Consider the following 27,693-nt stretch of genomic DNA (forward strand, 5'->3'; position numbering starts at 1 on the left):
GGCTCGGAAAGTAAAGTTCATCCAGGAGTTAGTTGAGATGGTTGGGTGAAGTGGGCCCAAATCCCTGTTGCCGGTTTCTTATTCTCGCCACAACCCATTACTTGTTTCAAAAGCTTCTATCCTCCTTCCAGAGCTCTCATGCCCTGAGAACCCAACACTCTTCCCATGGCTGTCCACCTCCACTCTGCCTAACTTTCGATACCAAATCTTCTTGGCGGGTCTGCTCATCACCCCCTTCCTTGTATGTCAACACTGTCAAGCCTTCTTTGGATAACCATGCTCTGAGCATTGCAAGCATTGGCTCGGGATCTTCTCACCTTGGAACCCTAATTGGGACGCCAGGCATAATCAACTTCCTAAGTCCCCGGCAGAGAACGTTGCTAAAGTTCTGCCAACATGCATCATTTGCATTGCGCAACACGGAAGCTGTCTCGTTCGATGTAAATCTCTGGAACGCTTTGGTCATTTTAATTACTGCTACTGCCCTACGCCATTGATGTCTATGCAAGCTTTACTTAAAAGTTCAGACGATAGATAAATCCAGATGCACCCCCTCTCTCGAGAATATTTTCCCTTCCTTTTACCACTTCATCAACGGCTCTAATCTACAGTGGTTCGTTCATACAATCAGCTGCCGAAAAAGTTTGAAAATTTTTTGGTCGTCGGTCAATCGCATATTACCAAGGTATGCATTATTCGGCTCTCACCTATATCACGGCATTATATAGATAAGTTTTCGAAACGCGCACAGTCGCATCTGTTTTGTAAACAACGGTCAACAAAACCACAACAAGCGTTCTGGAAACATAACGCGCTGCGGCAATACTTCAACACCTTTTAGAATTACCCCCAGCGACCTGCGAGAGCAGTTCGCTGTGGAGGAATCCATGTATGTCTGGCTATTCACGCCACAATCCAGGGCACGATCCTTATATCAATTATGCTGCTCAATCCGAAGAACATCCAGAGCGCGTGTACGGGTCGCATCACCCAGAGCTCCAGCAAGTTGGTGCGCAAGGTCTCGAATCCCTTCAACTTGGAGGGCATCATCAACAGCAACAACAACATCAACAACATCACCACCACCAAGTATTGCTAGATCCGCACGCCATGGCCCACCATCAGTCCCCTCAGTATGGAGGTGGGCAACACATCGGGTATATGGGTGCGCAAATACAACAACCATCTAGTGTAGGGAAAAGGCCAAGAACTCATGAGGACTTGGATATTGGGATGGGAAGAGTATCAGAAGGCCAAATGCATGGGCAGATGCAAAGCATGTCCTCACAAATGGCTCAACAAACGATGGGTGGTTATGGTGGTGGACCTCAGGCTTTTCACAGCCATGCATTGCCTAATCAAGGACCTCGGGGTGCGAAGGTTCCTCGTCTTGGCGAAGGGCCGGAATCAAGTATGATGTCGCAAAGCGCACCTAGTGTAGTTGGTACTGCCGGAATGCCGATGCCTGCAGCGAGACCGCGAGGTCCAAAGTTGAAGTTCACTCCCGAGGACGATCAGTTACTAGTAGATTTGAAAGAGAATAAGGCTTTGACTTGGAAGCAAATTGCGGAGTTTTTTCCAGGGCGTTCTTCAGGGACATTGCAGGTCCGCTATTGCACAAAATTGAAGGCCAAGACAACTCAATGGAGTGATGAGACGGTAAGATACTTGAACTTGGTCTTTTGAAATTCAATAATTGATTAAAACTTTCAGGTTCAAAAACTCCGAACAGCGGTCCATGATTACGAACAAGAAAAATGGCGCATTGTGGCACAGAAAGTTGGGACCGGGTTCACATCTACAGCCTGCAAAGATAAATGGACTGAACTGGTAAGTTTCTCAAAATCAAGATGCCCAATAGTCCAGACTGCAGTCCAACAATCAGATGCTTTCAAGGTCTGGATTCAAATAAACTATTCCAATAGTTTGAGATGGCAAATCTATTTTGAACATTGTATTGCTTTTAAACATTGGGAGGCTTTGATTGTTGGACTGCAACTCGGACTATTTGAAACCCTGCCCAAAAGCAATGTCAAAAGCAAAAGTCCCTGTTTACCCAAGTTGGTGGCATCATCAATGCGCTCGTCACAGCCCAATATTCCTTTTCTTTTCAGCCTCAGTGGCACAAACACACCAAAGACTAACTATTTTATCTCACACCTTAGATGCACCCCGATGATTCCGAATTACAATCTCCAGATCCTGAAAATCTTCCTGAAGATTCGGAATATTAATTTCACGCAGACCAATTTTTGTTAAGTTTCTTTTGCATCTCAACTACCTATCAGCACAGACATTGCATACCTACACAATACTCCCCAAGCCAACACAGCCGATTAGACTACCGACGCGACTCAGATTTCGCTTTACAATTTCATTTGTTGCACTACACACATCTACACATACCCAGCATACAACATTTCCTATTTCAAAAATCGAAAGCAAGAAATTCACAAATTAATACCGGATAAAAGCGGCTGGATCGCTTTTTGTCTTATTCGTCTATTCATTTATTGCTTATTTCTGGACTTTAATGGTCAGCTACATTCCCATTTCTTTATATTTCGTTTTAGGAAGGAAGAAAAAAGGGAGGAAAGGAGGAGCACATATATACATGGAAACTTTCGAGATTCGGATACACACACACACACGCACACACCAAAAAAAAATACTATTCATGATGAGAAATGGAAGGTGTAATTGCACAATGGTTGGGTGGGGTTTTTACATACCTAGGGGTAGATGGCTGATCGTTTGAGAGGGGGAGAGAGACATATATTCTGGATAGTTGCTTATCATGTTGGACATGGTTGTTTTTTTTGGAGAACTTCATATACCCCTTATTTTGATATGATGATGGATGATGGATGGGCTGAGGCAAGGGGTTTTTTTGGATGGAATAATGGAATTTTTTGGAATATACATACACTATTGTAGTATTGAGCTTTATTTTCTTTTTCTTCTTCTTATTGTTCTTGATATTGTTTGTGTTCTTGTTCTTTTTGCTTGATTGATTGATGTGATGATGAGGGTGGTGGTGATGGTGAAGGTGAAGAGGGGCGAAGAGTCAGTTTGAGGATGGATGGATGGATGAATGGATAAGCGGGGTTGTGTGAGGGGTTGATGTAAGGGAGAGGGAGGAGGGGTGTATAGAGATAGAGATGAGAGGGATGTGATATAATGTGATGGACGGTAGGTATTGGTGTATGGATTACGTTTATGATGTAGTGAATGAAGAGAATTTCTAATTGTTTGTTTTGAATGTTTTGAATGTTTTGAATATGAGGGATATAGTAGTGTGTGTGTATATATATATATATGTATATATGTATGGTAAATAAAGTAGATGATCTATCTTGGGGGAGCAATTTAGTAAGTAATTGGGGGGATTTTATTCTGTTTGATCTGATCTCTTCTATCTGTCTCTTTGTGATGGTCTTGTATTCTTGTATTGCATTGTATTGCGTTGTATTTTATTGTATATTGTATTATTATTGTGTGAATATATATATCTACATACATGTATACATATTTGCGAGTCAAAAAATAGATGATGAAGAAATTAGATACACACACTCAATTCATCACAACGTTTGATGGTGAGATTCGAGTATTATCTTATTTCATTCGTGGAGATTTTGGGGGGGGGACGAGGAGGAGGAGGGAATGGGAATATCTCTGTGGGATTTTTTGTGTATCGTGTTTATATTTTGTATGATGTATGATGTATGATGTATGTATTCTCAACGAGAAGGAAATTCGAGACTCGAGACTCGCGATCGAGGGGAGGGGGGAGAAGAACAACAACACGAAACGAAATAATAAATGATTTAGAAACTTACTCGCGAGCGAGCGAGCAAAAAATGGAATTTTGCATGCTGCATGCTGCATATGTTTCTTGTATATTTCATTTGTGAGGTTTCTGATATATTGAGGGGGGGGGGAGGAGGGGTATGTAGATGTGGTATGGGTAGATGTGTGATGTGATATGTGCGTGATTTATATGTAATCTATATGGAACGGTAACAGGTGGGTGGGGCGTCGGGATGGGCGGGGGTGCTAGTGGGATTGGATGGGATGGGATGGGATGGGATAAACTCGGAGGAAGGGGTTGGTGTTTCGAAATTTGATTTGGGAATTGGAAATTTTGGGAATTTTGGGAATTTTGGGAATTTTGGGAATTTTTTGTTGGAGGAGGGAGGAAGGGAGAGGAGAGAAAGGAAGGGGAGGGGAGAGGGGGGGGGGGGTGCGAGGGTGAAATGGGATGATATGGGTTAGAATGAGATGGGATGGGGTGGAATAGATGTAGAATATGATGAGATAGAATGAAATGGGATAGAATAGAATAGAATAGAATAAAAAGAGATATGTTTTGTAAAATATTTAAGTAGGTAGGTATATTAATAAGATATTTGGATGGATTGATAGAGAGAGGGGGGGGGGGAGGGAGAGAGAGAGAAAGATGTGAAACTAGATTGTGGATTTGAAGAGTAGATTCTGGATGGTGATGTTGGTGTTTTTATATGAATCTGTGAATCTGTGAGTGAGAGATTGATATTATTTGATATGATATGATATGACATAGAATAGTATAACATAGTGTTGGATTTTTGATTGACAGATGGGATGAGATTGAATGAGATGGAATGAAATGAGATATAATGGGATGGTATTATATGTATCCATCGGATATAGGTATCAGAGTACTCTCTTTTACCTAATAGGTTGTGATATTTGCATCTTCCCGGTCTGGATCTTGCTGTGGAATGAAGTGCGAGATGTGTGTTTGAGTTCGAGCACACTTTGTAAGAGAGTGCGAGGCAGTTTTACGTGTTAATATAGGTGGTCATAGGCCTTGCTAGTGTTATCGATGGCGAAAATTACTGTTACTGTATTGTATGTACGTGTGGAGATGCTAATTCTGGTTTTGTGCTTGAATTTTCTTCAGTCTTTATTTCGGTATGTTGCTTGGAGAGAGTAGAAGTCTAACAGATATCTGAACGACAACGAGTGATTTACTAATGAGAGCAACAGAGTACACAACGAATTGGAGAAAGAATGTCATAACAAACCAACAATCAAACCCTCAGAAAAGAAAAATGTCTACACCATCCTACTAGCAATATCTCTAGCAATATAGATTTGCCCATACAAATCCGTTACATTGACGAAGACATCCAATACACCTCTTAACCGCTCATCAAGCAAAGGTCTCAATCTCGCTTTAACGATGAGGAGACATTCACGCCCATACTCTGCCATTTCCATCAACGCGCCTCTCCTCTCTTGCAGTTCTGCCGAAGTCTGCTTTTCCGTGGCGTCAGAAGACATTGGAATTACGCCGCAGTCTTCAAACTCGGGGAAATCCATGCTGTTAAGGTTTCCTTCCGCCTTGTCGCGCGCCAACGAGCCATAACTATTATACATGCGACACATCACTGCTAGATGCTGACCCAGCTCTGCAGAAAGATACTTTGTGAGCGCGGTTGGAAATGGTTCGTCTCCTCGCTCTGATGTCATTCGACACGATACCCAGTCCCATGAATAGGGACATGATGTATGGACGGCAGAAATACTGCGCACCCAATCCCAGTAGTTTCTCGATGCTGGGAATGTGACGGGGAAGTCGCTATCATGTCCTGAAAGTTGCGCGAAGCGAGAATTGTCGGTTGAATGGGTGAGATGGGCGAGTAAAAAGGCTTCCAATTGCTCACTGGGGTGAGCTAAAGATATATCTGAAGCTTTCTGAATGGAAGGATGGTTTATAATGTACTCCTTGAAGCGGATGAAAGTGTCTTTTTCATGATTTGTGGAATCATCTGGTAAATCATCGTCGGAGCTTACTGGTGTTATGACGCCACGATCTAGCAAAGAACTCTCCTGACTCGATAAAGGATCATTTTGAAGAGTTGTTTTGGAAAACAGACCCCGGATTAAATGTTTCGCAGAGCCATGGTGTCCAAGTACAGCCTCCATGAATTCGTCTGCCTGGTAATTTAACATTGAGATGACCATCATATCCCAAATTAGGTTGATCTCAAAGAATATCCCTTTATTGTTACAACCAGTCCATGTGGAAGGAATATACTGCAGATACTTATCGTCTGCCATGTTTCTGCGAGGGAAGATGCCCAAGCGAATTCGACGTAGTCGTGGAAGAAAGAGATACCCTTCCATAATAGGGGCAGTGAGCTTCCATGAGCCCTCACTCGCGAAGGGAGGAATCGCAGAGAAAAGCTTGGCAAAATTTGCGAACCTATCGATGGGAATGTCGAGGATATTGTGAAGTGGTTTCCATTGTACTGAGTTTGTAGGATAGTTTTTGGCTGCATGGGTCGCTGCCACACAATATGTTCTGGACAAAACGCTTGATCCGTAACTGACTTTTTCAACCCAGGTATAAGTAATCTTATCCCAACTACCTCGGTGTTGGTTCAGATAACTTTGACCTGTACGTATGGCTCTAAGCACTTGCTTATCATGCTCTCTGGCCCAGGGAAAGAAAGTCGCATCAATTAAAGTCAAGATGCCATACGCAGTTATCTCGCACGGGATCAAAGTACCCCAAAAACCATTGTTATTTTGGGCATGCAATGTGCGATGTAGAATCTGTAATAAAATTACAGGAATCTTGTCTTTCAACTGTTCTTCTGGAAAGTCTGGTGGTGCTCCATTGTCCCAGACTATCACAAGTTTTTTGAATGTTTGGGCTAAGAGCATCATCGAATACTGCAGAGAGAGATTCTTATCCAGTTTGTTAGCACAAAGACAACATACGTTTAACATGACAAGTTAATAAACATGTATACCCATTCATCATTGATCTTTCCAGCCGACCATGAATTGCATAAAAACTCGGTTGGGCTGAGGGTCTACCCGGTGTATTTGTTGGGCTCATTGATATGTAACAAAGCATTAAGTACATTACAGTTTGCACTGATGCTTCCACTTCCCTCAAGCGCGTATTTCTGAAAATGGGTTTTGACTTCAAATATCGCTATCATTTGTTCTGCCGAGACTAATCTTCCGACCAAGCACAGTGTAAGAATACATTTTGCAGTGTCATCAGCATCAGCAAGTAATGAAGAGGCTATCAGAGTTATTACAAGGGACTATTTCCGGGCAATTTCGACCTACAAAAACCAATAACTCCTTGTCTGTGACTTAGTTCTTGCTGGAGGTGGTCCACCAATACGCTAAGATTGTACTCCCCTAACTCTTCTGGGCTATAACCTGCTTTTAGAAGCGTAGAGACAATCTAGATAGATCGTCAGTTCGACTAGTACAAGTTTCGATTGGAAGGTTCAGCTGGAGAAGATGCGTTTTACCAGGAAGTTCACAGACGATGTTATGTTACTCTAGCATTCGTAAGATCGCAGGGACAAGAATCTAGAATCCAACATGAACACAGGATCTGACATTCCAAGTCTTCAATTGACTATCTTGTGCTTTGATTATTCGGGAACCAATGTTAGGCGGTAAAATGGAGTAGGAGAAATTATTGGTAGTTTGATGAGATACAAAAGCCAACAGAGCCGCCATGGTGTTCAAAATTCCATCTACTCGCGACGAATAAGATTCTCAGGAGCCATCTTGAACCTGAGCATCGACTATGTGCTGGAAGGCTTCTAGAAACAGCCAATGTCTAACCCCGTCAACATCCTTCGATACCATGGAGACCCATGCCGTGTCATAAGTAGACATCGATCCAGAGCCACGAGCCCGAAAAGACTCATTGGCTAAACTGCCGACTAGAAATTCAGCCTCTAATACATCGAAGTGATCCATTTGTTCTGTTTGGAACCTTTCTACACAAGAACGGGAGAAATAAGATACACAAGGTATGCAAAAGATTGATTGAACCAAGGGAAAATAATGTACGTCTAGAGATGTACATCCAAATGTCCTCTACATCAAGTCCAATGACATGTATATACCTGAAAATCATCTTTGGTTTGAGACCATAGTAGGCTTATCCATTACAAACGTACCCTGATAAGTTCAGACCAGCAATGACTTCCGATCTCAGGGGAAATAGACTCCAGAATTGGCAATAGCTCCTTGAAGATAACCAAGAGCGCTTTTGCGTAATCGAGGCATGTTGATTGCAACCCCTTTAAGGCCGGAGCGGGGCAGTTAATCTTCGAGTCTGGCAACTTGCGGGGGAAGGCTTGCAGGGCCATGAGTATGATACTGCTTATGACTTTCTTTAAATGATGTCCCTTTAGTGTCAATCTCTTCTATCACTCTCGTATAGTTGCAATGGGGAGTGACAGGCGACCGGTCAATGGATGAAGAATCGGATGGAAGGCGAGAATGTAAGTAAGGCAGCTCAATGCGACGTGGCTATCACTGCATGGGCACATTTCTTCCATGTACGCCAGAGGCACAATTATATTAAGCAAACTGGTGAGTGAGAATGAGGAAAGTCCAATTGTTGGCTTCAGGGGGTGATGCGGCACGGGTCCTATGGTGTGCTTGTAGTATCATTCGATATGGACACCCCCTGAATCTCAATGTAACCTTTTGGCACACCAACACTCCAGCATCTGGCACTTTGAGCTTTTTACTTCCGACTCTGTTTCTTGAGGTGGCTTACAAGCTTCTATTGATAAGGAAGACAAAAGATGCTGTCGATGATTTTAGCGACCATTTTGGTCACGGCTTTTACTTCGTTGTGTTTACTCGTCATTCGACCCACAAAGCAACAGGGTCAGATACCTCGCATCGGCCAGAAACCAGGTCTCTTGGGCAACACATCCGATAGTCATTTTTTCAGACATAGCTTGGAGCTCATTGAAGAGGGGTATGCAAAGGTATAGGCTAATCCTTCAATTATTATTTCCATCTGTTTTCTGACTTGTGAATAGTACAAAGACTCTGTGTATTCATTATGGACGACAGATATGGATAGGGTCATTGTCTCTCGGAAGTTCATGAAAGATTTCAATGCTCTTCCAAGAAAACAAGTGCGTCTTACTGCATCGGTTCGACACGCTGGTCCGTACACTGGCTTCGATATCGCGGAGGAAAGTGATCTGCAGTTCCTTGTTTGTGCAGGGCAACTATCCCAAAACATAGGTATTGGAAGCTAGATCTCATTAAGTTATGTATAACTCACTTACAATTGAAAGGCCGTCTTGCTCAACCTACATACGATGAGATATTATTTAGGATAAACTCGAAACTTGAAAAGACCGGGAGCAAAGATGGTGAGTAGAATTGTTTTTTACATGTAACTTATCTAGTGGTCAGCTTGATTGACAGATTTCCAGGCAATTATAGCTTTCCGCTATTTGGTCTCGCCATTGAACTTATTACCAGCGCTAGTGCTCGTGCTTTTGTCGGGCCGGAACTATGTAGAGATGCAGAATGGTTGGCTACCGCAACCGGCTATACTATAGAGTGAGTTGAACACCGTCTTTCTCACTTTTTTACTAATTAATTTCATTTATAGCTCTGGAAATGTAGCTACCGATCTCAAGAAGCACTATAGATTTCTCCACCCTGTCATTGCTCCTTTCCTTAAATCCTATAAACAGATCCGCAATCGGTTTTCTGTGGCCCGCAAGCTTTTACTTCCACTCATACGGGAGCGCAGGTCAACTTCCGCGAAAGAGCATCCGGATATGGTACAATGGCTAATCGACTCTGCTCGTGGATCTGATGCAGAAACAGACAAACTAGTAACACGAATGCTTTTTCTTAACGCAGCTGCGATACATACAACTGCAGAGGTCGCGACGAACGCCATACTAGATCTCTGTGCTAGACCTGAGGACGTCAAAACTTTGAAGAAAGAATTGACAATGGTAAACGAAGAAGCTGAAGGTGTTGATATCAGTGTTCGGACGCTGTCGTCTCTCAAGATGATGGATAGTTTTATAAAGGAATCACATCGCGTGAATACTCTTGGATTAAGTATGAACACCAGCATAACTATTGAAGTCGCAATGTCTAATATATACTCCTTGTCTAGTGACGTTCAATCGTCAACTTGCAATACCCGTAACACTCTCAAATGGAGTGACTCTACCCAAAGACACATATATCTCCATGACCCATTACCTCATCAACAAAGACCCTGAGCTATATCCCTCTCCAAACACATTTGATCCTTTGAGATTTTACAAACAACGACAAGAACTGGGCCAACAAGAGCGATACCAATTCTCTTCTTTGAGCTCGGAGAATCCTTCTTGGGGGGTGGGAAAGTTCGCTTGTCCGGGTCGTTTCTGGGCAAGCGCTCAAATAAAATTGTTGCTAATGGTTCTCTTAAACGAGTTTGAGATTAGCTATCCGGAGGGGCAAACAGAACGCCCACAGAATGTGGTCAAAGGTGAAAAGAATCAAGTCAGTTTGGGCCAACGAATTGTTTTGAGAAGGAAAGAATGAAAGGCGTGTAATTATATTATTCTATGGCCATTATGAATCAAATGATGGATAAAAGGTCAAAGTAAATATCGAGGAGAATTAATTGGATAAAATGAGCTTTTATAATTCTGAACGCCGCACACAATATCAAAACAAAAACGCTTCGCTTTTAAAGGAAATTCTCGGCTATATGATTATTTTCTCCTAATATTCTTTTGCCTGAGCTATATCCTGATAAGCTAGCATACCCGACATTCACAAAGAAGACGTGGATAATGACCTAACAATCACCATGTTTATTTCTTTGATCTACCAGAGCTTCTTAGGGTACAATACAGTCATTAGTAAAAAGACAGCCTGTGAATATGTGGAGAGTATCCGATGAATCCGAGGCAAACATACGGTGAAGAATACCGAGAGCACCAGCGAGAGAGCAGCAGCTGCGTAAATGAGGATATATCTAAATAGTTTTAACCTCGAATTGGATCGAACACAAGCAAAACTACACTCACGTATCTGTCAGAGCATCAGCAACGAAACCTACCCATCTCAAAGTTGCAGAGCTATCTGTAAAGGCACCCCTAACTAAGGGTTCAATAACAGACCCAAATCCCCAAACCAAAGCACTTCACGATTCGTTAGTTAGCACCAAAAGTATCTCGGGAAGCACCTACAAACATTCAATATATTCTATTGTTTCCTTAGGACTAGTGTTGACCGATATCAACGTGAGAGCTCCAAGGTACATCCCAGTGCCCTGTTGAAGTGGTCAGTGATGGTTAGAAGGAGAACTCTGTGTTACATACACTAACCCCTCTTATCACACGACCAAAAATAAGTGCTGTAGTATTTGGAGCTGCACCATATATGATGGAGCCGATGACGAAAAGTAATGAGAACTTTCAAGGTCAGAATTTGGAAGTGGAAGAGCCTCATCGTAAAAGTGCAAACCGCGATGTACAAGATCTTGGCGTTGAAGGATACAAAAAGCTTTCCATTAACTAACACCGTGGCTGTTACGGCCATCAAGAAACTTAGAAAAGTGTCAGATAGCTCATCTTTAGAGGTGGTAAAGATCTCATATTACCCCACGGAAATCCATGGTAGATTTTGAACTTCACCGAAATCTTTGACGATGACTTACAAAATATGGTGGAAGTTTGACGCACGATACTTGTTTACTTTGGGAGGAAATATAGGTTGAATCACAGCTACAATTGTATTATCTATGGCATAGAAGCAAAGGTTCGAGAGGATGGCGACAACTAATGGTACCCACTAAAAGGTATATTCTCATCAGTTCTCGCACTAACATTTAGGCATTACTCCACAAGGTCAGTTTGAAGGAAATGGCTTTGAAATACTTTGATGCCATGTATACTGTGGGCAGTTTCGCTGTTTCTTTCTCTTCATCAGTTGTCATAATAACCGGTTGGCCGTTATCTTTGACGGCACTAGAAGCTCTTGGCACACCTTTTGGATTGGATTCCATGATATCTAGACTGGTATTGGTACAGGGTAAGAAAATTGAGCGAGAGTATTGTAAGTTCACCTGAGGTGTGACCGCAGTCATCTTAGGCTTGTTGTTCCTATATACACCACTACTTTCTGTCTATTCCATTTCTAGTAGGTAGCACCAAGTTGGAAGTATGTTGGAAAGTGCGGGGCGTGCGATCCAGCAAAATTTGTAGAATATGGCATGGGGTAATGCTGAGTCAATGTATCCCTTGATCGCTCGCAGATCTGTTTATATCCACGCCTGTAACACACCAGAATTTAATCTGCTGTACTTTAAAATGACCGTGTAATAAGGTGAGCACTAGCATGGAGACTTTCGGTTGTAAGATTCATGTATTTCCTTTTAGCCAATCGGATCATGAAAAATATTCCGATATGGAGACGAGCGGCAATTATATACCAGTGTACATTATGATGACGTTATTATATCTTGGTATATGTATGCATTACTAAGCCCATTTGCCGAGAATTCAGCATGATGTCTATTGTCTCTACCATATTTTCAATATTTTGTACCAAATCAAACAATTATAACACAGATTGATATGACTATATAAGTATTGAAATATGAGTATTTTCATCTATTTGGGCAACTTAGTGTATCTCTTTTTTGTCCATACGAAGCCATCAAACTTCTATACGAACCAGGAATACACACTAGGTGGGTAGTGACAAGCACAAACGGAGTACATATCTAAACAATATTGACACATGACAATTGCGATTGGTGAGAACTTTGAAGTATCCTTGTTAGCCACGCATGAAAACACTACTGCCACTGCAGAAGATGAACGCATATGTACATATCCTATCTCCACCTCATCATATCACGTTGCGAAGGGTTCGTGCATTGGCAGGAAATATATGGAGCTAGTGCTAGATTGGGACAGTAAGAATATGAACCTTAGATTCAAAGGTATTGCTAGCTCAAGGATGTAGAAAGTAAGTGCGGGGGAGAGCATTGGAGGTGAAGCACCGTTTATATGCTATCGAGTGAAATTACTGGACTTCTTGAGATACAGACCGATCAGAGTTGAAGATTTTGATCAAAATTGACATCATAAACTTCACGGCTTATGGAGAGGCTTCAACAACAAAATCGGCATTGGCATTGGTCACAATATGCACCATTTTATTAGGCTCGTGACTCAGAACTGTGCTCTTTCCCCATGGCAATGCTGCAGTAAAAGCTCCCATTGTTGGTCTGAGATGGGCCTACCCCGCGAGGTTTCAGTATCTCAGCAATGCAATGGGCCTTCTTCAAGAAGGATATAATCAGGTAAAGCCTGCATCTGCTCCCTCGATGACTGTAAATCGTTTTTCTGGCAATCACTTAGTACAAAGACCAGCTTCAAAATAAACGGGAATGATATGTCAGTTGTGCCTAGCAGGTACGTCAATAAGCTTCAAGCTATTCCGGAAGAAAAGCTCAGCTCTATGGTTGCAAATATTGAGGTGAGTTATTCATGAGATTTCTGATACTCCGTAATGTAGTCCGACAATCAGAAGTTCTCACCGTCCGAGTCCAATTAGATGATTCAAATAGTTTGAAATGTCAAACTCGCTTTTAATAGTACACTGCTTCCAACTGTTACAAGCTTCGTACTAACCTGTGTGTAGAATTTCCAAGGTAACTGTAACATCATCGAGATTTTGCTGCGTGGGAACTATCACACTCATGCCATTCATACGCGGCTTACCCCTAAGCTTGGCCTCTTCGTGCCTTTGATATGTGAAAAGATGAGACGGGCGTTGACACAAGAGATACCTCGGTGCAAAGGTTCGGCTTCTACAAGCCACTCTAAATCTGGCAACTATAGTAAAATAATGTTTTCCAGACAGATAGGTTTCCATACTTGGGTTCGAAACTATAGTAAGATTTGTTGTGCATGATTTCGCACGAATATCGGTTGCTTCTTTGGAACGTAACAAGTAATGGATGGAAATTCAAAGAATGTTCCCGGAGAACGTCTTCCGAGTTGCAATTCAAATAAGAGTCCTTCCGCCCTATCTTAAACGAATCTCATCATGTCTCATGCCCGCTTCCTGGGCCGTCTCTCGGAATCTCCACAACGCGCAAAGACTAATCATACCCATTTTTGAAGAGCGCAGGCGAATGGAAATAATTAACGATCCAGATTATAAACCAATAAATGATTTTCCACAGTGGTTGATGGATGAGGCTTGGAACGAACGGGATGGGCAACCGGCAGAGCTAGTTCATAGACTGCTTGTTTTGAGGTTGGCGTCTGTTCACACAACTTCTATAACGGCAACTCAGGTTCTGTATGACATTATAGCTCATCCAAAATACCTCGAACCGCTCCGAGAAGAGACCTTACAGGCTCTAAAGGAGGATGGCGGTTGGCAGAAGACGACGCTCACAAAAATGAGAAAGCCTGACAGTTTCATGAAAGAGTCACAAAGATTAAACGGTCCCAGTCTTAGTAAGTTTTTGTAGTTGCTTTATATAGACATGTTCCTGACGCGCTCAGTTGGCTTCAAACGTGCTGCAATGGAAGATATAAAGCTTTCTGACCGCACGATACTTCCAAAGGGTGTTCATATGGTAGTGCCTGTTGTGCCGATTATTCTCGAGTCTGTAACACCCGATCCAGGTGTTTTCCAGGGCTTGCGCTTATATTACGAGGGGCAAAAGCCAGGACAAAGCAACCTTCATCAATTCGCCATGACTGATAAGAATAACATGCATTTCGGTCATGGAAAATACTCCTGTCCAGGCAGATTTCTTGCAGCACATGCCATCAAAATTCTGATTGCTCATCTTATTCTCAATTACGATTCCGAATTTCCAGAAGGCAAATCTCGGCCAGGAAATTTGTTAGCTCATGAGTGTTGTTTCCCAGACCCTACAGCACGTATATTAATGAAGGAACGAGAGAGCCCTTGGAGCATATGATTCTTCTTCACTTTTTAACTGTCATGCCAATTTCTCTTGCCGCTTACATACGGTTGGAGGATAAACTAACCCTTAAAATTGAATGGTTTTAATTCTTCTATCTAGATTTGACATTCACGTACCTGGGAACCCGTGCTTTTGGGGATTCGGTCCAACTCAACTTTGGAAAAAATGAAGGATTTTTATTCGTGCCTTCTCACTCATATATCTACATTAAGAGTAGATTTAATGCCCAACAGCAAGCCTTGACTGCGTATATTAACCATTTAACTCTATAATATTTTGCCTGAAGAGGCAGTTCCAACGGCTCTACTTTCCTATTTCATCGGCTACATAAGAAGATTTTGAAATACACGTATTCTAAATAAATAGTTCTCTTTGAGTGATTTGGTATACCGGAAATTCGCCTATGAAGGGGGGGGGGGGGGGGGGGGGGGGGGGTCGAGCTTTGAGCCTTGAACAAATGCACACCTCTGTCTCTTGATATATTCTAATACATCCGGAACTTCTCGTACAACACGCTCAAGTAATAGTATTTTCCAAGCGGAAAAAGACCTCTAAGAATGGTGCCTATGCAGTTTTATAAGAGTAAATAGTCAGGAAATCGGAGATTCAAACAAACTCGGTATGAACAATCGCATTGTGCTTCATTACAGAATTGCATGAATGATGAGTAGGGATTAGACGAATGAAACACTCAGTCACAATCCTCGGCATTTGAACTCGTCTATATTCAAGTCAATAGAATTCTATCGCATTGCTACCTAGTCGGTGCCGTACTTGTATAGTTGAACCTGGACAAACTTGGCGCTTAAAACATGCCCTTCTTCACCTCAGTAGTTCATCTATACTATAGTAGTAGTTCTTCAACAAGAAGCTACACATAAGCACTAATGCACAAACTATTAGAGTACGTATTGCAACCTTCTATTGTGTATATTTGTGAATTTAAATTTTCTACCAGATACATGCACTGCGCCGCCTGATGTGTTCAATTTGCAACATGTTCGTGACAGGAAGAAAGCTAGGATGGGATGGTGGTAAATGTTATCATAACACTAGTCATTCCTCAGACAACACTAATGTATCTCCAGTTCTGATCGTTTTCGCGCTAGTTTGACTACCAACAAGAGAGAAATGCGAATTTCTTGCTTATACCATCTATAATTTTTCGATTACCAGAGCCACTTGCTTCATTGTTGGTCACTACCACTCAATCCTTTTTTCATTCGCATAATAGCTCAGAATATTTAGACATCGAACATTATGGAATTGCACATCACGTTTGGGACCTTCTCCCACTTCACTAGAATAATTAGCTGGTAGGTTTCAGAGATGATCAAGAAGAGCGCTCCAAATTAATGGAACGATAGCTCCATGGAATTGGGGATATAATGTGGCCTCCAGGAATCTTTTGTGCGAAAGTTTCCATCTCGATGTATTATTTATCGATCTTCGGACCAATCAAAGCCTTTCGCTGGACCGTTTATGGATGTAGCTTGTCTCGCTTGTCTTGTCAAACGCTATGTCTGATTAAGCTTTAGGTGTATTAGATAGGTGGGTCAGCAATAACTGTCAATATATGCCCATCGATACTGAATTTCTGATTCCCTTCTATGCCTGGGTTTATGAGACGAAGTCGGTGCGTCTTACCCGGATGAAAATGAAAACTGGAAAGTCTAGCGTTGGCTTTACAAGAAGCATTCACAGTGATTGCGCTACAATTAAAATCCATCTTTCCGTTGATCAGATTATTGTTGGCTGCGAGTGGATTTGCAGGCACCGAGAAAAGTCGTTCCACCACCTGATAGTAATCTGCGTGATACCCATCATGCTGCAATCTAAGATGAGCCTAAGAATATGAGATATCGAATAAGAGTTCCTTACGAGCATAGCCGGACCGATAACAATATCATAATGAACGTTCCCAGGACTATTTGAACGTCAGCAATAAGACATTAGGAAAGACCAAGAGCGAACGAGCCCATACATGACTAATAGTCTGAAAATACCAGCGCCGTATTGACCACTGTAATGACTGTGATGCCATGACTTGAAGATGTTGATTAGACTAGAATCTCATGGGGAAAATCATTACTTACAGTGCCATATTGATCTGCCTGTAAGTTTGTTAGAACGGTTTGCAAAGACAGGTATTAAGCTCAACATACTCGAAAGCGATACTTGAATTGGCTGCCAGGACTTATTGGACATTGGCTAATTCAGGAACGCTATCCATCCAAGGTGTGCCGCTCTGCAGAAGTCCGTGCCAGTCAGTGGATGGTAGTCCCTTCACCTTTGATATGGTTTAGAACAGTGACTTGGATCATATCACCCTAGTTAGCATCAAGAAGTGGCCCATGAAACTGCCCATTAATAAGGATGACGCTATTGCACTATCTCGTTAGCAAACAAACCTTGCCATGTGACTAAAAATATCTGTCTCGGTGCACCTTTTATTTACTCCGTCAGGAGCTATATCTCCTCTAGTCATGGTCAATTCATAATACACGGTAAGTTTTGTGTTTGGAATCGCCCCATAAATGTTCTGCGGCGATGTTTGTGGCTCCTAGAATGCTGTTATTAGTCTCGGTAGACAGCCAAGATGACATTTAGAGAACACATAATTGTTGAGTTATAGAGAGGTAATTTTGGTACATCGAGCGTCCCCCATAATGACAAGCCATTACTCTCGAGTTGATATAAGCTTGCCACAAGCAGAGTTGTCGCTTGGGTGATGAAGTCGGCGAATCGCATTTCTAATGGGGTTTGGAGATGTTGCACGACCCCAAAAGACGACTGTTGTACAACCAAATAAAGATTTGAAGTGCCAAGCAGGAGACTTACACTTCTACTTGTGCTTGCACAAAGAAGAACAATCCTGGCTAGCCTTTGCTAATATTCCAATTGACAATCCAAGATTTGGAAGTATGCAGGCGTGTGGCGATATTATGGAGTGTGGCTCTAAATTCCACATGGCCATCATGTATTTGAATCACCGCCGTATTCTAGTAGCAAATGAGAATACCGTGTTGGTGACAAGGTTACAGGGAAGATAAATAAGAGTAGGTATGGGTATACAATTAACCCAACGAAATTTTTTTTTTTAAAAAAAAAACACCAAAAAACATACGCCAATGATACCGATAGCTTGAGTTTGGTTACACCCAGGAAATCTGCGATTCTTCTCGAGACTTGAGCTGACATATCTTAGCTGCTACCTCAAGGGCATAGTGTAGCCTCCGAATCCAATTAGCGAGGGTTATGGCCATTTGTCTTCTTTTACTCACTATTGAAGAATTCGTTTTGGCAGATGCGCCCAATACAAACATTCGAATACAGGCTCCTAAAGCAATCCGGGAATATCTTGCGACCGAATGCGACACTAAGCTCGAGATTCTGGAAATTGCGGCATCTCTAGGCTATATGTACGTATAGTGTAAGCCGTAAACCTACAATAATTCTTCTATCCAAGTGTTTTTTGGTATATCATAATATATGATGGTATTACTCCCGCTATAATACTCTTTTCGGGGTTGTCAATCCTTTTTAAACTGGGTCTCTTCTGTTCCAATTCGAGGCTTGGAATGGAGTGGTCGGGCGACTCGTGGTGACTTTGTCTATCATATATCCTCATAAGTGAGGGAAGTGGTTAGTCAATGAGTAGCTCTTGATTGTACTGTTACCTTGAAGATACTAACGATCGCGTGGTTCAGAATCGAGTTTATGTTATAAAGATGAATGGTAATGCATATCACGATTCTATGTCAGAGTGAATGAGGCGATAGTCTTGTGAAACTTACTTGACTAAGTGGTCTGTGATGCTAGCCTTGTGCTTAAATCAAGCATACTTGGTATGTTACTCACATCTGATTATTCACTAATAAAACATGAGTGATGAAGATGAAGGAAAGGGAAAGGAGGTCTTCCAATCCTTCAATCACTACTGTTTCGTTTCAAGTATCATGTAGCCACTAGCTAAGAACACAGGCAACCAATAGCCAAGACGCGGGAGCTTAACGTCTAAAATCAAGTACTTCAAGTAGATGCACTGAAATCTTGAACTACGTTCTGTGCGGCCGGAATCTTCAGCGGGTTTCTGTGCGGGTATAGGTCACAAGCCCACAGTTGGTATATCTTCATCTTAGCACGATTAGTCGAATAGAGATAAGACAGTGGGCGACTTCAAGTGATATAGGTGAGTGCACACATCTGCACTTCTATACGATCCCCTCGTTTCGCAGCCATTTGAGTAAAGCTGCATTCTACAGATGGGCAGTGTTCTTCTCGAATGGCCCATGAAAACTAACTAGCCCACGACGACCTACTATATCGGTGAGTTGAAGAATTTCCATAATCATCTATTATCCTGAACAACGAACGTGCGGTCAACGATCTGCCATTCCCACATAGCAAAGAGCTTATGAGAGTGCTCCTCTTTAAACCACTTGAATCTGGTTGTGTAAACCATGCTCTCTATCTGGCATACTAGGCATGTATACCAACAACCGAAAATATTGCTTACGGGAAAAGTGACAAAAATTTGAAGAGCTACTTTCACTGGAAACTCAACATAACTCATACTGCATATCTGATTTCGGTGACGATGCAGTTGCGGAGGATAATGCCATTGGATGAAAGTAACAAACCAGCGGGTTTTTTCTGTGCAATACAGAGACAAGCGCCAATAGCAACTTGGTAACTTGCAGCGACTATAAGTAAAAAAAAACTAGATGAGTTCGTTCATCTAACCGACCTCTCACTGAGAGGCTCTCAGTCCTCGGAGACTACTCTTCAGCATTGGGAAGCCATTCCAAATACTATCTGGAACTTCTCTAATCCGCAAAAATAAAACAAAGTGTGGATTGAAGAGAGAAAGTAATCTTCTATTAGAAAAGCAAAGCAAAATCATGACTGACAGATTTCCCACCGCATTTCAAAATCTCATCTCAATCACCCGCAAAAACCAATCCAAGCTTTCACATCACCATCACCAATCCCCACCTTCCCATTTGATTGCACCACACACGTGATCCTCAATCCCTCCCAACCTAACTTACTAAGCACACCCACTAGCGGCTCACTCCAAGCAACATCACGAAATCTCCAAAAATACCTACAAATCGTACCACTACCGCATCTTCAATTGACACATCCCACCATGTTTCTCCAACGCTCAGCCATTGCTGCTGCTCGCAGAGCAGCCGTCTCTCCCGTCATGAGACGCAGCTTCACATCTAGCATCATCAGAAGTATGTTTATCCTCGTGTGTTGCATCCCGAAAACTATTCGACCTCGGGTACGGAAGAGCCTGGGGTTGAAGCTTGAGAAGAAGATGGACTGTGAGAGGATGGTTTGAGAGACGCATGGACTAATTGTGATGGTTAGGAGAAGCCGCACCACCGGCCGGATCGAGCGACCGAAAGATTAAAACATTCGAAGGTGTGTTTATTCGCGAAGCCGGGGCGCGGGAAAATGGGGAAGGGAAAGATGGGGACAAATGGACTGATATATAATGCGCACCACGTGTAGAAATCAAGACCGAGGCCGATCTCGTCGGACCCGGTGCCGCGCCAGGAACCATCCCTACCGATCTCGACCAAGCCACTGGTCTCGAGCGTCTTGAGATCTTGGGAAAGATGCAGGGAGTTGACATTTTTGATATGAAGCCTTTGGATGCTTCCCGAAAAGGTACGCTTGCGTGAGTCTGCTAGGAGGAATGTCAGGCTTGGATTGTTGTGTATGAGGTTTGGGAAGCGAGATGAATGCAACGGATGGGATCAAACCAGAAGGATTTTGCTGATCGATGAGGAATGTATAGGCACGTTGGATAACCCAATCATTGTCAAGTCTTTCGGTGATGAACAATATGCTGGTTGTACTGGATACCCAGTTGACTCGCATGTTACTATCTGGCTTACAGTACGTCTAACAACCCCTTCATTTTTTTCTTTTCACAGGTCACTTTTCAGTACTGATTCTTCCCCAGATGTCCCGCGACCGCCCCGTTGAGCGTTGCCCAGAGTGCGGAAACGTTTTGAAGATGGAATATGTTGGTCCACAAGAAGATGCTCACGACCACCACCACGACCACCACGATGATGGACACCACAACTACGAAGAGCCAAAGACCTTTGCTGATTTCGTTAAGCCAGAATACAGATAGATGGAGAGGGAAGGGGTTTCGGATGTGTTGACAACGTTAGACGAGGGTAGGAATGTAGAATAGTAGAGCGTGCGAAGTTGACATATTCTCATAACTTTCCACTAGTCGTGCTCGATTTGCTTACATTGAAGGTGCGCTTTCATGATCGATTTTCAATACCTAAAAGTTTCAATTTTGAACTGCCTACTTTTATTCTCATTCGATTATTTTGTTTGGTGTGGAATTGCTCCAATATTTCTATGTAAAGCACAAATTTTCCGTATCATTTTGTCCACCCCGCCCCCCATTCTTTTTTGAAGCGAATCAAAACCCACGAATTTCAAGCAAACTAGCTCCAAGCTCACACATTCCCATCTCCATATCGCAAGCCAGCCCATTTCCGAGCTCAAATGTATAATCCGGTTGATAAAAAAAAAAAGAGAAGAAAAACCCAATCGCTAACCTCCAAACATGCTTCATTTATGCTTGAGTCGTGAATCATCGTCGCCATGTGCATGTGCATATGAACAGCTGGACAGTAAATGCAGAATTTTGCCAGTTGTGGGAGGGGTATTGTATATGATGCCCATGAATTAATCAAGGGCAGATAAGCTCAACGATGCTCAATGATAAGAAGCATACCAATCCATTTGCACTGAAGTGACATGGAAGGAGCCCCTTTGCCACCAGTACATGCAATTTGTAACGGCGGCCGTTGAGGAATATGTAGTAGAAGAAGAATGTCTTCGTATTAGTTTGAGGCAATTGGGAAGACACTCGAAATGAGGCCTCAAGATCAAAATGTCATTTGTCGATTGATTGTTTTATGTCCTTGAGGGTGGTCTCGAACCGCCACTTTTGTCGGCACTCTTACTTCCGTCAAATTTGTCGTTTCCTGTTTGCTTTTCCTCATCTGATTTGGGGCCATCTATGTCTGAACTAGAACTAGATTTAGAACTAGAACTATCATCATTGATTCGGCTCTCCGCAGTACGAGCAAGAGCTCTTGTCGCTTCCACTTTAGTGCCAAGATTTATATCACTGTGGTGATCTGTCTCGTATTCGCTCACGTCCATATTTCCACCTTTGATCTTGCTAGAGTGACTGGCGGGAGTCTGAATGGAAGCTGCTTCACTGAGAGCTCTGGCCCTAGCTACCATCTCGGATGCCTTCTCAGCTGCTCGTTCGGCTCTGATTTGCTTCTTCCACATCTGCGCATATCGACCTTTCTTGAGTAATAGCTCACTATGAGTTCCAGCTTCAGCAACTTGTCCAGCATGAAGAACCAAAATTTGATCTGCATTTGTGATAGTGGACAATCGATGGCTATAATTTAAAAAAAAAATTAGTGAAATGCGAATGAAAATTAATCGGAATGCTTACGCAATGACTAGCATGGTACGGCCCTCGGACAAGGTCTTTAATGCTTCTTGAATGTGTTGTTCAGTATCAGAGTCTAATGCAGCAGTAGCTTCATCAAGCATGATGATTCGAGGATTTTTGATAATTGTTCGTGCGATGGCTACGCGTTGCTTCTCACCACCACTAAGACGAAGACCTCGCTCACCAACCTTCGTATCGTAACCATCCGGAAATGCAAGTATCTTGTCATGAATCGAAGCAGCTCGACAGGCATTGTAGATATCTTCGTCCGTCGCGTCTTGGTTGGCATACCGAAGGTTATACATGAGAGTCTCATTAAAAAGAATTGTGTCCTGTGGTACAACACCAATGTGATGTCTTAGCGAGTCTATGGTGACATCTTTAATGTCGTGACCATCTAGTTGAATACTACCATTCTGGGTATTGTAAAATCGAAAGAGTAGCCGGAAGACGGTGGATTTTCCTCCTCCAGACTCTCCAACAAATGCTGTAGTGGTGCCTGGTTTGCAAGTAAAACTCAGGTCCTCCAGTGCAGGCTTACGGGTATCATAAGAGAATTTAACGTGATTGAAGTCGATTCGGCCCTCACATGCTGGCAGTGGCTTCGCACTTGGCTCATCAATAACAGTCGGCTCTTCTTTGAATAGTTCAAGGAGACGTTCGCCACTAATCATAGCGCTCTGGACCCCGCGATAGAAAGAACCAAAGAAATTCAGAGGCTGTTGAAGTTGGCCCATATAGGTGATGAGAGTCACAAACTGTCCCACTTGACGTTTACCAGTTGTGACTTGGTATGCAGCGATAAAGGAAGTTACAAGAAGTCCAGCCATGAAGACCAAGTTTTGACTAATGTTGAGGATATTCAAAGAAATGGTCACTTTGAATTCCATCTTTTGAAATGCCGAAACCGCTTGTCGGTAACGATCAAATTCATAAGTTTCAGCATTGAAGTATTTAACAGTCTCATAGGACGTCAAGGAATCATTCTTGACAGCATCCTCCTCGCGGCTGAGGTTCTGCATTTGCCGACGTTGATCTGATCGCCATCTTGCCATCCGAATGGTAAGATAAAGATAAGAAAAGGTGATGATGCTAACCACGAGAGCGTAGTATGCGTCAAAGGCGTATGCGAAATAACCGATAGCAACTCCGAGATCGAATATCATTGGAAGAACCTGAAAGGTCACTTGCTCCAGAAAATTATTGATGGCGTTACCCTTACTAAGTGCTGATAGGACTTCTCCAGTGCGCTTTCCAAGGTGGAAATCTAAACTCAGACCATGAACGTGCTCAAATGAGGCTGTGGTCAAGGCCTTGTATGAATACTGAGAAATTGGAATCCACAGAACCGATCTAGCAGCCCCTAGGATTCCAGAAGATCCCTGAAGAAACTTGAAAGCAATGAGAAGAGAAATGGACAACCATGGCATCGTAACCTCTTGATCATCATCGCCAGTGAGCGCGTCAGTGACCCTTCCGACTTGCAAAGGAACCGCGATGTTGACTATTCGCTGCATGACGACAAGAAGGAAGCAAACAACTACTACTATTTGCAAGCGAACGGATCTAGCTGGCCAGAGGTATGGAAAGAAGAGTGAGTATCCCTTCAAATACTCCCACCACGTTTTCGTTGTAGCTGTTGTGGGTTTATAAAACGCAGGCACTTCGTCCACACGCTGCTGACCAATCGGTCTTCCTTGAATGTCAACGCCCTGTGCTGCAGAACCATTCGCAGTCGCATGTCCATTCAACGATAAGGAGTCTGCAGCGGACGCATTTGCAATTGAGCCATTCCCAGAGACATGGCCGTTTCCATTCGCTCGGCCATTGAAAAGAAGAGGACTATTCTCATCAGGCTCACTGCTGCTCTGCCGGCTTCTACTTTTGTCTTTAATTGAACGTTCCAAAGTGAATATGCAATAGAAAGCTACACAGAAGAAAAGTAGAACTACCCGAATTGCATCGAGTACCAGCTCAACAATTTCCCATTGAGTTGCGTATTTGTGAAAGTCCAGATCGAACTTGAAAAGCGAGTTGAGTTCCCGGTGAGCTGAGGTGTATAGAGACAATGAAGCGGTAAGAAGCACAATCTCACCGGCCAGCGCAACTAACCATGTAACCTGGTGTGCAATCGAAGGAGATGGTGTTGTGTCGACCAAGGAAATGAGAAAGACACTATAGAAAAAAAGAGAGGCGCAGACGTATATCTGCATGAAACAATGATTAGTATTGACTTCGTCCAAAATGCTAAGTCGAAAAAGTGAATGCTCACAGCAGTTGCTTCGCCACACCACCAACCATTCTCCCGTTTGTCAAGAGCGTGTACTACGATGTTGATCGCATTCCCGAGAAACGTTACTAGAACACCAGCTGAAAGCCAAAGAAATAATAGCTTCTGAACAGGAGTGAAATCCTGCAGTTTGAGCTTATCCTTATCTTGTTTTGTCCTCCTAGCAGAGCGCGGTAAAGGTTTTCCCCCAGGACCTGTGAGCATCGGTCCAGTTTCGTCGGTAGATTCCGCAGTTAGAATGCTGTGTGTGATGAATGATATAAGAAAGACGACGAGAAGAACCCATGGATAATTGAAGTGCGTGAGATTCAATATTGTCGCTGTGGTATAAGTACCGTTTCCATTGGAGTACATACTGGAGCTTGCGCTCAAGTATTCATCGACACCCGCCATTACAAGTTATATTATGTTTGAAAGACTTCCCCTTCCTTCCTTCCTTCCCTCATCAGTATACCGGATTTAAAAGCGATCGTAGACGGCTCATGACCCTTTCGATTGGGGCGAGCTGTAAATTTCTGGGGGGAGTTTGTATGTCGAGGGAGCGCGATGTCAAAGTAGCTGTGGCTGGCTGTGTGGCGATACCGAGGTATAAAACGATTGAAATTGGACCTGATACCTAAAAAGGAATTAAAGAGGAATGATCAGCGCGAGGAGTTCGAGTTCAAGTAATTCATCTGCGATTTGCGGTGTAACCAACAAATGCAGTTGTCGAGTTTAGAAGGAGAGGGATGGATGGGCTTCAACAAATAGTAGATGTGACTGTGGAGTTGTAAATAAAGTGATGGTGGCGGAGATGATGGTGGGGAATCTTCACTCAAAAAATGCTTTAAATAGTTTCGTGTACTAACTTAAATACTGAATACCTACTTTGTGTTTTTGAACCATGAAGTGAGGGTGCGAAGGGAAGAGGAGTGTGAATGGAAATGGAAAGGGGAAGAGAGAGGGGACGAGGAAGAGGAAGAGGAAGAGGAAGACGAAAAAGAGTGAATAATCTGTGGGCAGTGGTGATAGAACTCGAAGTAGAACTCTGAATGAGGTAGAGCTAGACTAGACGTAGAGCTAGAACTCGAAGGGGGAGAAGACTGATGAGATGAGATGAGATGAGATGAATTATACAAGAGGTAGTAGAGTAGTGAATTATCAGTATATGACAACTTGTTGGAAAGTCAAGCAAGATATCAGGTACTAATAATGAGTATGTATGTGGTATGTAGTATGTAATATGTAATGTGTAGCATGTATGTATGTATTGCAATTCTGAGGGTTTCGAATGTTGAATTTTATAAGAAGAAAAGTATAAAAGACATGAGATTCTCAAAGGATAAGCGAGAGTAAGTAGGTAGAGAGGTAGAGAGGTAGAGAGGCAGAGAGGTAGAGAGGGACGTATGTGTAGGTGTAGGTGTAGGTGTGTAGCTTCTTCTGGTGACGGTTGATACTTTGTATCGGGAGGGGGCGGTGTTGATGATCCAAATAGACAAAGTTCAAAGAAATATAAACATTTTTTTTATCTTACCTTTTGCTCTTGTACTTTCTAAAACCTTTATGCTCTCTTTGAGCTTCTTTCCACTCTTGGCTAAAATCAGCTTCTCAATGTGCCCTTCTCAACAAGTTGTACGTTGTCTGTCTGGCTGTCTGGCTGTCTTTCTCAATGCTTCTTGGCCGGCTTTTATATCCTAGATCTGGCACTCTATCACATCTTCTCAACTTTTTTAAACTTTTTTGATTGATCCAATGATTGGGACCCGGATACCTGTCTTCGGGAGTGTGATTGCCGACAACAGGTGCGCCAGGTTCGATGCAGAGGGGTGGGTGCAGGTGTGAGTGTGAGTGTGAGTGCAAGTGCAGGTGTAGGTAGGTAGGTATCGTTGTGAGTGGTAAAAGGGTGCAGGGACTTGGATAGAGAGGCACATGCAACATAAAATAAAATAAAGCCAAAACTAGAGCCAGAGCCAGAGCCAAAGCCAAAGCCTAAGCCTTGAAATATGTGGTATCCTGTGTCAATCAACAATAAAGTCTAGACGAAAGAAGAATGAAAGTAAATGAAACGGGCGATTCAGTCCTTCGAATTTTCCCTGGTCGATTTAAACTTTGTTTGGCATGTTCAATGATTGGGGGAGGGAGGGGAGAGGGGGTGAAGGGGTTGTTGACGGGGTGGAAATTTCTTCTATTGCAGTGCAGTGCAGTGCAGTGCAGTGCAGTGAATGAATGGATTCGGGTACCGATCGATTGTGAATGTGTGAGTGTGTGAATGTGACTGTGACTGTGATTGACTGTTCTTGTTCTGGTGGGCATCATCTGGTTGTGCTAATAATAAACATAGGTATAATAGGTAAGGTACGTACGATGGCTGTTTCGTAGGTGCGGTCAGAATGTACGGAGCACAATGCCAAATATAATCTCCTTTAGACTTTCGAGTTCCGCTTCTTTTTGGCTTGTTTCTGTTTCTTCTCGTATTTTCGTCTCTGTCGCTTGTTTCGTACTATGCTTCTAATGGTTGATGAATCATGAGAGCCTCCTCATTTCTTTGACCGCCAGCAGAGCACAGGCATGATATTCAATCAAGGCATAGTGTGCTTCGGATCCAAATCAATTAGAGCGTCGGTACCGGTATGATGTCCGCCAATGGGGGTTAGGAGGTGCTGTGGGAACTGGCTTGATGAGGGTGAGGGTTCCTCTACGCTTTGGATATGCTCCATCAAATGTTCAAAGAGGGAAAGTTTCCTGAACGATGAAGGTTGGGTTGGGACTGGGAAGATTGAAAGGAAAGCTAGGAGACAGGCTAGAATTCACTCCACATAGAGTTTAAGTCGTGGTTTGGCTATTATACACTGCATAACTCGCCTGCCTACCATTCATCTCAAGGATGCAACCCATACATCATCAATTGTGAAAGTATGCAATATGTATCATGCACCGATATATGTGGATGACGACTCGTGTCACAGATACGAATAGTCGAAAATGTTCTTACTATTGCCCAGATATATAGGCTGAAACTACTAGGTGCCCGATATTTCGCTACTTCACAAGCGTTCTTGGACCCTGATAATAATTGAAAGAGAA

At 42.8% G+C, this 27,693-nt stretch overlaps 8 protein-coding genes across 10 annotated transcripts; 4 read left to right on the top strand and 4 right to left on the bottom strand.

The window, feature by feature from the left end:
- BCIN_08g03550 (hypothetical protein) lies at positions 1-3,394 on the top strand. The gene is made up of 3 exons (XM_001554559.2): positions 1-1,659; positions 1,714-1,830; positions 2,166-3,394. The coding sequence occupies exons 1-3, from the start codon at positions 892-894 to the stop codon at positions 2,232-2,234; spliced, it is 954 nt and encodes a 317-aa protein (XP_001554609.1). The 5' UTR covers positions 1-891; the 3' UTR covers positions 2,235-3,394.
- Positions 3,395-4,351: 957 nt separating this feature from the next.
- Positions 4,352-7,749, bottom strand: Bcdtc3. 2 transcript variants are annotated; one of them, XM_024694583.1, is made up of 4 exons: positions 7,329-7,749; positions 7,138-7,258; positions 6,924-7,090; positions 4,352-6,744 (listed from the first exon to the last, which is right to left on the bottom strand). In XM_024694583.1, the coding sequence occupies exons 3-4, from the start codon at positions 7,002-7,004 to the stop codon at positions 5,104-5,106; spliced, it is 1,722 nt and encodes a 573-aa protein (XP_024550374.1). In that variant the 5' UTR covers positions 7,005-7,090; positions 7,138-7,258; positions 7,329-7,749; the 3' UTR covers positions 4,352-5,103. The 2 variants fall into 2 exon arrangements, with proteins under 2 accessions (XP_024550374.1, XP_024550373.1); XM_024694584.1 differs by having other exon boundaries at positions 4,352-7,090.
- A 743-nt stretch (positions 7,750-8,492) lies between these two features.
- Positions 8,493-10,514, top strand: BCIN_08g03570 (hypothetical protein). Its single transcript, XM_024694585.1, has 6 exons — positions 8,493-8,816; positions 8,871-9,081; positions 9,135-9,212; positions 9,276-9,405; positions 9,458-9,921; positions 9,980-10,514. Exons 1-6 carry the CDS (start codon positions 8,628-8,630, stop codon positions 10,393-10,395), a joined length of 1,488 nt encoding a protein of 495 aa, XP_024550375.1. The 5' UTR covers positions 8,493-8,627; the 3' UTR covers positions 10,396-10,514.
- A 65-nt stretch (positions 10,515-10,579) lies between these two features.
- Positions 10,580-11,518, bottom strand: BCIN_08g03580 (hypothetical protein). The gene is made up of 7 exons (XM_024694586.1): positions 11,462-11,518; positions 11,381-11,407; positions 11,187-11,273; positions 11,049-11,131; positions 10,887-11,000; positions 10,777-10,834; positions 10,580-10,695 (listed from the first exon to the last, which is right to left on the bottom strand). The coding sequence occupies exons 1-7, from the start codon at positions 11,474-11,476 to the stop codon at positions 10,684-10,686; spliced, it is 396 nt and encodes a 131-aa protein (XP_024550376.1). The 5' UTR covers positions 11,477-11,518; the 3' UTR covers positions 10,580-10,683.
- A 2,219-nt stretch (positions 11,519-13,737) lies between these two features.
- On the top strand, positions 13,738-15,137 carry BCIN_08g03590 (hypothetical protein). Its single transcript, XM_024694587.1, has 2 exons — positions 13,738-14,339; positions 14,388-15,137. Exons 1-2 carry the CDS (start codon positions 13,847-13,849, stop codon positions 14,810-14,812), a joined length of 918 nt encoding a protein of 305 aa, XP_024550377.1. The 5' UTR covers positions 13,738-13,846; the 3' UTR covers positions 14,813-15,137.
- A 1,037-nt stretch (positions 15,138-16,174) lies between these two features.
- Positions 16,175-16,860, bottom strand: BCIN_08g03600 (hypothetical protein). The gene is made up of 3 exons (XM_024694588.1): positions 16,803-16,860; positions 16,700-16,745; positions 16,175-16,646 (listed from the first exon to the last, which is right to left on the bottom strand). Exons 2-3 carry the CDS (start codon positions 16,703-16,705, stop codon positions 16,362-16,364), a joined length of 291 nt encoding a protein of 96 aa, XP_024550378.1. The 5' UTR covers positions 16,706-16,745; positions 16,803-16,860; the 3' UTR covers positions 16,175-16,361.
- Positions 16,861-19,889: 3,029 nt separating this feature from the next.
- Bccox4 lies at positions 19,890-21,157 on the top strand. The gene is made up of 5 exons (XM_001554550.2): positions 19,890-20,064; positions 20,201-20,254; positions 20,345-20,503; positions 20,634-20,734; positions 20,802-21,157. The coding sequence occupies exons 1-5, from the start codon at positions 19,974-19,976 to the stop codon at positions 20,976-20,978; spliced, it is 582 nt and encodes a 193-aa protein (XP_001554600.1). The 5' UTR covers positions 19,890-19,973; the 3' UTR covers positions 20,979-21,157.
- A 609-nt stretch (positions 21,158-21,766) lies between these two features.
- BCIN_08g03620 (hypothetical protein) lies at positions 21,767-26,854 on the bottom strand. 2 transcript variants are annotated; one of them, XM_024694589.1, is made up of 4 exons: positions 25,498-26,854; positions 24,613-25,246; positions 22,341-24,547; positions 21,767-22,283 (listed from the first exon to the last, which is right to left on the bottom strand). In XM_024694589.1, exons 2-4 carry the CDS (start codon positions 25,021-25,023, stop codon positions 21,782-21,784), a joined length of 3,120 nt encoding a protein of 1,039 aa, XP_024550379.1. In that variant the 5' UTR covers positions 25,024-25,246; positions 25,498-26,854; the 3' UTR covers positions 21,767-21,781. The 2 variants fall into 2 exon arrangements, with proteins under 2 accessions (XP_024550379.1, XP_024550380.1); XM_024694590.1 differs by having other exon boundaries at positions 24,613-26,854.
- Positions 26,855-27,693: the final 839 nt, after the last annotated feature.

The sequence above is a fragment of the Botrytis cinerea genome, chromosome 8 (assembly GCF_000143535.2).
Source record: "Botrytis cinerea B05.10 chromosome 8, complete sequence".
NCBI lineage: Eukaryota > Fungi > Ascomycota > Leotiomycetes > Helotiales > Sclerotiniaceae > Botrytis > Botrytis cinerea.